This window comes from Hylaeus anthracinus, unplaced genomic scaffold (genome assembly GCF_026225885.1).
Source record: "Hylaeus anthracinus isolate JK02 unplaced genomic scaffold, UHH_iyHylAnth1.0_haploid 11989, whole genome shotgun sequence".
Lineage (NCBI taxonomy): Eukaryota > Metazoa > Arthropoda > Insecta > Hymenoptera > Colletidae > Hylaeus > Hylaeus anthracinus.
Window position 1 is genome coordinate 11,725,413 of NW_026534337.1, and position 10,559 is coordinate 11,735,971.

General features: G+C 31.2%; 2 protein-coding genes across 3 annotated transcripts; one reads left to right on the plus strand and one right to left on the minus strand.

The window, feature by feature from the left end:
• Positions 1–1,133: 1,133 nt before the first annotated feature.
• LOC128888254 (inhibitor of nuclear factor kappa-B kinase subunit alpha-like) lies at positions 1,134–5,227 on the plus strand. Its single transcript, XM_054144976.1, has 12 exons — positions 1,134–1,483; positions 1,590–1,789; positions 1,872–2,030; positions 2,087–2,304; positions 2,370–2,474; positions 2,582–2,720; positions 2,840–3,028; positions 3,160–3,371; positions 3,448–3,732; positions 3,808–3,957; positions 4,037–4,363; positions 4,456–5,227. Exons 1-12 carry the CDS (start codon positions 1,375–1,377, stop codon positions 4,517–4,519), a joined length of 2,157 nt encoding a protein of 718 aa, XP_054000951.1. The 5' UTR covers positions 1,134–1,374; the 3' UTR covers positions 4,520–5,227.
• A 225-nt stretch (positions 5,228–5,452) lies between these two features.
• LOC128888253 (translocation protein SEC63 homolog) lies at positions 5,453–10,244 on the minus strand. 2 transcript variants are annotated; one of them, XM_054144974.1, is made up of 13 exons: positions 9,929–10,244; positions 9,588–9,797; positions 8,807–8,909; positions 8,614–8,728; positions 8,434–8,539; positions 8,012–8,235; positions 7,765–7,926; positions 7,453–7,681; positions 7,198–7,343; positions 6,954–7,101; positions 6,362–6,854; positions 5,974–6,265; positions 5,453–5,883 (listed from the first exon to the last, which is right to left on the minus strand). In XM_054144974.1, the coding sequence occupies exons 2-13, from the start codon at positions 9,709–9,711 to the stop codon at positions 5,743–5,745; spliced, it is 2,283 nt and encodes a 760-aa protein (XP_054000949.1). In that variant the 5' UTR covers positions 9,712–9,797; positions 9,929–10,244; the 3' UTR covers positions 5,453–5,742. The 2 variants fall into 2 exon arrangements, with proteins under 2 accessions (XP_054000949.1, XP_054000950.1); XM_054144975.1 differs by having other exon boundaries at positions 9,925–10,244.
• Between the last annotated feature and the right edge of the window lie 315 nt (positions 10,245–10,559).

The following is a 10,559-nucleotide window of genomic DNA, read 5'->3' on the forward strand; positions in this document are numbered from 1 at the left end:
TGAAGCGATTTGCAACTTTGTTGAATTTGCAACTTTGTTGAATTCCGCGTGGAGCGATTTGCAACTTTGTTGAATTTGCAACTTTGTTGAATTCCGCGTGGAGCGATTTGCAACTTTGTTGAATTCCGTGTGGAGCAATTTGCAACTTTGTTGAATTCCGCGTGGAGCGATTTGCAACTTTGTTGAATTCTGTGTGGAGCGATTTGCAACTTTGTTGAATTCCGTGTTGAGCGATTTGCGACTTTGTTGAACTTGCAACATTGTTGTAGTTCCGAGAGAAGCAATTCGCAACATTGTTAAATCAGGAAATATCACAGATATGAGGCGAAATTATAGGGAAATATCACAGAAGTGAGGGGAAATTGTACGGTAATGTACCACGAAGTAAAGGGATATATACCAGGAAATGGAGGGAAACTAAAGGGACATGTGTAAGGTAATGGAGGAAAATTAAAGGGACATGTGTAAGGTAATTGAAGGAAACTAAAGGGAAATATGCCAGGAAATGGAGGAATATTAAAGGGACATGTGTAAATGGAATGAAAATGGAGGGAAATAAAAGAAAAATGGAAGGATATTTATTGGGAGATTACGTGGAATTAGGTAGAAAATGTAATGTGAAATTATATTACAGGTAAATGAAATGAGAATTATTGAAAAAAATTACCGAGAAACTGAATTGCAGTATGCATTTGTATTTGCAGGTGCAGGTGCAGGTGAAGTTGAAGTGTCAGTTGAAGGTGAAGCTGGAGCTGTAGCTGAAGATGCGGTTGCAGTTGCCTGACGAAAAATGTCTCTATAATGTATATGTTCCGTGATGTTTCCGTGATGTATCTTAATTAGTAAGAAATAAATACAAATCAAGATACCCATAGTTGACTTGTTTTTAACATATTACATTCATTCTTCCCACTTCCACTCCCTGGTAGCAACCAATCATGAACTATATTAATTACTGGTTTTAATACCAGTGGCGCCATCGGTGGGAAACCGCACAAGTTTGTAATTAATATAATTCAAACTGTTGCCGCTAGATGGCGAGTTGAATAATATTGGTGGCGCCATCGGTGGGAAAACGCTCAAGTTTGTAGTCAAAATAGTTCCCGCTGTTTCTATAAGACGGCGCCGTCAATATGTTTCAATCAATTATACTTTATTTTTCATAAATGCATACACTTTTACAAGTTGTAATCATTATTTAGATTATAGTGGAGCAAACTTGTGACATGAATTTGTTTTTCTTCCACAACTAGTGTATATGATAACAGAATAAAATGTGACGTTTATAATAGTTCTTAATAAATTAAATAGTTCACGATCTGACATGTTGTTTTATAATTCGAGTATCTGTTATTGTTAGTAAACACATTTAACATGACTGCTACACCAGTTTTAGTTGATGGTTGGAGATTAAATAAAATTCTTGGTACTGGAGGATTTGGTATTGTTGAACTTTGGGTTCACACAAGTGATAAAAAACTTGGTATGTTATATTTACTATTTAATTTTGCAACATATACTAGCAGTATAATTATTCAAATATCATAAAGTCCCTATAAAATTGTAACCCAATATTCTGTAAATTATAGCAATCAAGAAATGTAAATGGAATATCGAACATTTATCAGTTTCACAACAAAACAGATGGGTCAAGGAAGTAGAGATAATGAAACACTTGAATCATAAAAATATTATAAAATCATTAGAGTTACCATTTAGATATCCAGATGAAAATATAAAGTTGCCAATATTATGCATGGAATTTTGTCGGAAAGGTGATCTTAGAAAGGTAAGTTTCAGAATTTACTATCTTTTCTATTTAATGTAATAAGAATATGTATTTATGTTGTTGATGTTTTATTATATTGCAGGTTTTAAATAATATAGAAAATTGCTGTGGTATTAGCGAAAAAGAAGCAATTAATGTAATGAAGGATATTTCTTCAGCTGTAGAATATTTACATTCTAAAAATATTACACATCGTGACTTGAAACCTGAAAATATAGTTTTGCAAGATGAACATGATAATGTGAGTAGTATGATAATGTGAGTAGACACAAAACATACATAGAGAATATGTTTCAGATTTCATACAAATTAATAGATCTTGGATATGCAAAAGAACTTGGTGAAGCTAGTATATCTGCATCTATTGTAGGCACATTAAATTATGTAGCTCCAGAGCTCCTTTGGAAACAGAAATATAGTTGTTCTGTGGATTATTGGAGTTTAGGCATTTTTTTCTATGAACTTGTCACTGGTACAAGACCATTTTTCCCAAAGATGCAACATACTATGATGTGGTATGTTATATAATCACGATGAAATAAGGAAATCATTTAATATTAATTAATTTGTATTTATATAGGATGCAATATATTAAAAATAAAAGTGATAATGACATTTGTGCCTTTGAGTCGGATGGAAAAGTAGTTTTTAGTGAAAATATTACTGATCTTACTAAACTGTCAAGGTAATGTTGCAGAATTTGTATCAACTTTTAGAATACATTTAGGACTAATTAAGTAAAGGTATAATAATTGAGTAATTTAATTCAATCTTAAACTGAATCTATGTCAGATGCCTCAAAAATAAACTGGTAGAGTGGTTTAGAGTGGTGTTACAATGGGATCCAAGGAAAAGAGGAAAACAGTGTGATGAAAATGGAGAGATGCAACTCGTAGTATTTAAATTACTTAATACCATTTTATCCAAACAGGTATATTTTGCATTTTCGTTATGTTAATACAAAAATTCTTCTATGAAGAAAAAGCAACCGAATCTTTTACCATCTTATAGTTTAAATATTGTCATTACTCATATATTTTATTTTTATAGATAGTATATGTATTTTCCGCATCGAGATATAAACTTAATGCATATGAAGTAGCTGACAGTACTACTGTCATGGATATTCAATCTATGATTGAAAAAGATGATAATATACCAGTAAATCAACAAATTTTAACAAATTACTTTGGTAAAGTTCTCATAAATGGGACATCAGTTTTGTCTCAAATTTCCAAGGTATAAAGTAGTACTGAATAAATTTTTGCATTTATTACAGTATCAATTTATTTTCTTAAAACAATAGAAAATTTATATCAGATAACTTATTTCATATTTTTTTTCCACTTAAGTTAATAATTATACTTTAGGATCCAGTTATGTTTGTCTTTGAAAGTGGAAGTACTTTGATGGGAAATACACATGTACCAGATATTCCTATATTAGTTCAGAAAATGATAGAATTATCGAGAGATCAATTGGATTTTGAAACATTGAAAGATTATTATCGCGCAGCAATATTTTTTACCTCGCAAGAAGTACATCTGTTTCAACTATATATTTTTGCTTTGACTATAAAAGTGTAAGTGCATCATACATTTTTATTCTTAAAAGTTTATTTTTTCTGCTTAATGAACTCCGATAATGTAAAATTTCAGGGATTTATTAGTTTCAAGACATAATATATTCGATAAAAACATAACAAATGCATTAACAAGTATAAATGCTCTTTTGAGGGAATTATCCACAATTCGTACAGAATGGGAAAGGGAATTCGTAAATAAAAAAAAGATAGAGGCTTTAGAAATTAAATTTGAAAAAATTACTAAACTTGCTAAGGCTACTGATCAAATCAAATTAAAATTCAATCCGTTAATACGAGAAAGTAATGAATTAAAAAATAAAGCTGAGAGTATTGATTGTGTTAAAAATGTATCGCAATTGTAAGTGAATGTTATCTCTTACACAGTTTTAAATATCGTTTAGTGAAAACTGCTTTACATTTTGATAATTTGTAGGTACGACAAGGCAGTCAAAATATTTGAGCAGTGTAAGAATGAAAAATCTCATAAAGGTGTAAGACCAACAGAAATGGTAAAATTAATCTTTGAATTTTTAAAAGTACTAGAAGCACAATTTAATAATGAAAATATTTCTGAGATAATAAAGTATGTATATGTATGAATTGATTTATACTTGATATTTAATTATAACTACTTTATGTTAGATTAAAATTATTTCTTTTAGACGCATGGCAAAATTAGAAGTTGAATTGTTAACATTGGAAAGAATTTTTGATTCGGTCGCAGTTATGACGACAGTATATCACGAAAAACTTCAAAATGTAACAAACTGCACTTTTAGTAATATACCTCACATTTCTAACAAGGAAGCATACTTAAACACATCCGTTGCCGTACACAATGAAATGCTAACTACTTTGGGTAATAATGATATCAAAATGTCGAATGAATTAACTGATAAGCAGCTTTCAAATGTTCCTGTTGTTAAACCTAATGAAACTACAGATGAAGAAAATGATTTAATATATGACAATTTAGTGTTACGTCATACGTAAGTGCAATCGAATTTTTCATTACAAATTGTAATTCAAATACTATATGTAAACGATAATAATAGAGCTACTTTTCTCTTTATTTTTACAGATTAAATCACTTTTTGATAGAGTTACAAAAGAAATACATGGAGGTGGTTAGTTTAGAGCTGTGATAACAATGTCAAAAATTCATTAATCAATATTTTCAGTATATGTTGGTATGTTTAGTTGCCTTGGAATATAATATCGTACACCCCACTTGATATTCGCATGTTTATCTGTTTTAAGAAATGTGTAAGTGGGTCCATTCATACTACTCTTCTGTTTCATTTTCCACCGAGTATCATTAGATGAGGTTAAGGAATCTGCGGAAGATTGTAATTTTTGAGGTTAGATTACAAATTTAATTCTTTCTTTGTTGTGTATATATATAGATCTAAATGTATATATACAAATACATGTGTGATATGTACAATTAAAGTATAGTTATAGCATTTGTCAGTCTTGATTTACTGTTGTATTCTTAATAAACTGTAAATAATATATCGAGGGTGTCATATTATATAGAAAGGCATGCGAATAGCTTTTAATTTATACGCATTATGTAAAGGTGCTTTTCTAGATTGACACTCTTGATATGTCTCAGAAAAATACATGTAAAATATCGAATACAAAGAATATATTTTAGATATTACTGAACTTACCTCCTTTAGAAATAGCACTGAATACGATGTATAGGAACAAATATATGAACATACGTTTGTTTAGTATCTATAACAAAATTTATTAGTAACGCGTAGTTACGAGAATGTATATATATGTATTACTACTTTTTATATAAAGTATACTTACAAAATAAACGATCGATATTTTAAGATTCATTGTGTTTATGGCAGAAATAAGGCATTGACTACTCCATAGTAGAACAGCATTAGTATGTTTTATCCTTTACATTTAACAAAAAATCGTATGGTTGAATGAACATGTATTACAGAAATGTTTTCACTCTGCTTTCACTCGTATAAAAATGAATAGTTCTGTTTAAGATTACCATTTAATATTTTGTTAAATTCTAAATATTGAAACGGTTAATAATTACGAAAAAATTCGTGTTTTATATTTTGGTATATTTTATTAAAAAATTGTATACACATCCTAAACTGAGGATTAAACAACAATGTTAAAATAAATATTATGATTTTTATTTACCGTTACTTTCTCTTCGTTGAGAAATCTTTACACACCATACTATTTTGCTAGATTGTCCACATACATCAACGATTATGCAATTCCACGTATAAAAGTTCATTGTACATTAACTTGATAAGTAAAAAAAGAGGAAAAAACGCGAATTTTTTAAATATCTATTTGTCTAATCTCACAAGAGAAATAGATATTACTCATTGTCACTGATATCTTCGTCGGTTGTGAACTCGGAATGTTCATCAGCTGCATCAATGTCTTCTGCAGTTTCGTCGTCAGAAATGTCCCATTGAGGATGTTCTCTAGGTATTTCTGGTGCTTCTTTCACATCCAACTGCAGGAGATTTTTATAATTACGATATGGTAATGTGAATTCCAGAAAATTAAATTTGTTTTGTGAGACGAAATGAATGTCTTTGCATACCTTAATATTTTGAGCTTGATCAAAGCCAAGATAAGAATCACTACGTAAACATACAGTAAATGTATAAACACCTGGCCATCGTGGTGCTGTAAATTTTAACTGAACTTCTTCAAAATGTGCTAATGATGTGACATAAATAGGCGGTGTCAGTAAAGTTTGACTTTTACGATCACAGATGTAAACCCACCAGTATTCCTGTTTAACATCTGGAAATAGTGGACAATGCACTTCATGTGATAAATTACTTCTTCCCTCGAGAACTTTTTCTCTCTTTGAAATTTTTTGTTGAAACCTATTTATAAAAATGTTGACGAATATTGAAAGTAATAATGTCGGTAATAACAATTAATGTTACAAATAGTAATGCAACACAAAAGCAATATTTTACCTTTCCCATTCTGTATCATCATCATCATCATCGATAGTTACATCCTTTTTATCATGACTGTCATCGTCGTCGCTTCTATCACTGTCAACATCGCTATCGCTAACATCTGACGATTTATCTTTGGAAGACTCTTTCTCTACTTTATCTTCTTTTTTCTTTGAATTAGGAGTATTTGTTTGTTGAGCATTATTATTGCCAGACTGGGACTGTGTCTGTGCATTTTTTATAGAAGTAGATTTTTTACTAGTGCCTTTTTTATGGGATTTTTTCTGACCTTTCCTCTGTCTAAGCCATGCTGGCTTCTTAACAGATTGTGTTTGCTCCTCTGACACTTCATCGGTAGGTTCGGTACCTACTTTACTGTCATCGATCATTACTTGTTCCTTGACAGTATCGTCTCCAAATAAATGTTTCATATCCTTGCGAGTTAACGATACTGTTACGGTCACAATAGCACCAGCAGTATAAACCGTTGGATTTTCGTCGTCAATTACTGCATTAGCAAAATTGGTAGTCATGTTTAGATCGAACAATTTTTTATATGTTAATATAGAGAAAATTTATGTTGGACTAAATATTAAACATATTTTACCTTCGGATCGTACTTTAAATTCTATGTATGGCATACTTCCAAGAACTTTCATAACATCTTCATAGTGGCTATCTGATAAATTTCTAAGGATCAGTCTTCTTTCTTCTCCTTTCAATTGTGCAAATTGTTGAAGACTTTTGATTTGATGCTAATAATAAAATCTAATTACTACAACAGCTTCTAAATACAATATAATTAAATATGATATAGAATGTTTACATATAAAATTATATTCACATCATACCTTTTTTGCTAAGAAACATTTTAAATTATCTTCGGTTATATGTGGTAATTGTAAAAGAGGATTTTTAAATTCCCAAAAACCTTGTACTATCATTGGACATAGTTTCATACAATTTTCCACCGTTTTTATACTTGGTAAACGTGAAACTGAATGAAAAAAACATTAAAATCTATATTGATTATACCATATTTAGTGTATAAAAGCATTTTATACAAACAGAAAAAAATTCGTAGTTTGTAAAGCATACTCATTTACCTCTTTTAGCATAAGCTAATAAAATCACTCGATTAACAGTAGTTACCATTCCTTGAATTAAATATGGACACTTTTTCACTATGTACTGCCTATCTTTGTCTAATGTTTCTGGATTTAATGGTATACGAAACAAATGTGCATGAAGTAAAGCCCTAGCTTTAATTGAATATGAGTTACACAATGGACCTTCCTTATTTTTTGCTCCTAACTGAGGTAACTGTTTGATGAGCTGGAAGTAACAAAGTGTACAAACTGTACAAAATTTGTATGAAACAATTAAAATTCACTAAAATGTCGTAAACTATATCTTACCCAATAAACTTCCTCGCTATCTGTATGCCTTTCAACTATTTCTGCATTTTGTTTTTTATAAAATTCAAAAGAAGCAGCTAAAATCATGATGACTCTTTTCAGGGACATTGAAGATGTTTTAATAAAGAAGACAGAATACATTTCAGAAGTTGCTAATAGAACCTAAGAACAAATGATAAAATAATTCAATCTGTTTTTTTTTTTCAATGAATGTTAAGTCGTCTTTTAAAATTAGTTGTGTATTTACTTGATCACCGGTGTAACGAATACTCTTATACCACCACATTCCAACAACAGTTGGTAAAGCAAACATGAATACCAAGGAATATAATCCCAAAACCCATACAGAATTTTCTTTTTCAACGATCCAGGATGGTAAGGCTATACCAAAGCTCATTGCTCGTGGACCATCTGGATTTCCATATTTCTCCCAATTTTTGCGTGCTTCATCGTCCGTTAATGCTTGATAAGCTATTAATATGGAGGAGAATATTATTACTTTTTAATAGCAACCAAAGATATTAATATCTACAGTTGATATTATTTTTATAATGGCATTATTACAAATTAGAGATATATATTTAAATTGTTATATAACTAACTGCTAGTATAAAAGCGCATATCTGTTAGTGATTTATATATTCTACAATATTTTATCTTAATTCGAACCTTTGGTTAGTTTCATAAATGCTTTTTCATTTCCAGTCTCTTTATCTGGATGGAGAATCAAAGACAGTTTACGATAAGCTTTTTTAATGTCACTCTGTGATGAACCCTATAAATAATCATAATATTATCAATACATGTGTCTCTGTATAAATGAAATACTTCTGTATCTAATACACTTACAGCAGATACTCCAAGTATTTCAAATGGATCAAAATTGGCCATTTCATAATCAAATTGTGATACTTTATATGCCAGAAAAATAAGGATTACCCATCCAAGGATAATAAGGAATTTTCTATAACGATATAGTAATATTAAAAGAAAGCTTTATAATTTATATATAAAAGCAGCAACACACTAAACATTATCTTACGTGAACAATGCTTTGGTTTCTTTCCAAGGTTCGTTAAGTTGCAGGATAATCTTTTTCTTTTTACATCCATCGCACTGACACTCTTTTGCCTCTTGATCAGGATCTAATTACAGATAACAATCATGTCCAAGGTTAATTTTTTTATGTGTATTTTATGTAACGCTTTATTAAAGTATAAACTTGTTATAAAATTTCTATTGATTTAAAAGAGATTGACCAATTTTTTAAATCGTCACGACTTGAAATTATTTAAACAAGAACTTCAACGTATAGAATCTTTTAGAATTTTTCGTTTATTTGGAGTAAAATCATTTTTATAGTGCATTGTATAGTGTTGCAAACTTAATCAAATAATTTTTTACATCAATTGTTAAAACGTACTGCTAATAGGTGTAAATTAGAGGGGAGTCAAAGTTGTTCGTAAAACATTGTACATATGTATTAGTCGCATATATTTTTTAAATATATAAATGAACACCAAATGAAAAGTTCGTACGTCCATGAGCATCGAATATTTCGATAACGTTTTCTTTGTGTACGAATATTTCAAATACTGTTCGTTCTTAGCGAGATTATTAGTAAATTACTAACGGGATATTCACAATTAAGAGATGATTAGTCTTCTGTCACAACATTATGGAGCGGGTTTGCATATTGGCAGAAGGAAGCATAAAACAAGTCGAAATTCTTCAAATTGGGGGGAAATATTAAGAATTACGGAACTTGATGGCAATGTCATTTAATTTCTATGTTAAACCAAATAGAATAATAGAAATCTAACCTTGCTTCGGGCAACGTGGCCAAAGGTAATACGTTCCAGGTATCAAGAGAAGCGCCAGAAACGATAGCAAAAAATAGAAAAATGTCCCGCCACTTTCGTCATATTGAAATTTTTGGCCACTCATAGCTCATTAAGTAATAATATTTAAGTATATCGCTTAAGTACATTCATTACTAAACACCACTTTGAATTCACGGTTCACGGTACCATCTGATATACAGTACAGTTAGAGAGTTGTCAAGACTGCCAACTCAGCACAAGAATGCCTAAGGCCGATCGCACACGGCGCAACCGATTTGAAATTAGTGTTGCAAACCGTTTGCGCTCTTTGTTTTACCTACTGAAAAATTGGATTCACGGTCGCTTGCAACTAGTTTCAGAGTGGTTTGAAACTGGTTCGGTTGCACCGTGTGCGATCGGCCTAACAGTTCAGGTTGGTTCAGGTCTGATGTGCAATTGCCGTTGTCGGTGTAATGGTCTGTCTACGCGTTAAGAGAAAATTGAGGAGCACGTTAAGAATCGAAATAATTACGTCCGTTGACAAATGATATGACGTCCGCACCGTGCAGTCACAGACTACTTTCCTGCACCTATGCGATGCTATGATACGCCATAGCATGATAATACGACAGTTTATACTGTAATTCCTCCTCTGCGCTCTAACCGGCAGCGACGTCACTAACGCCAACGTCATATCAATCTGTGATGACAGATCGAGGACGTGGATGTGACTCAAAGAAAATTTCCCTCTCCCACATGCGCATACCAATTCAAACTCATTACGAACAACGTGTTCATGAGAGCTCAGCCCCTTCGGACAAGTTCGAGAAGCTGAGAAAGAAGACGAATGAGTCTTTCCTTCTCACTCTCGACGCACTTGGGACCCAAATTGCTGATAAATGAAATACAATCGTGGCTGACAGTCTGGGGTACATCTACGATGAATATAATTATTTTATGATTACAATTTTC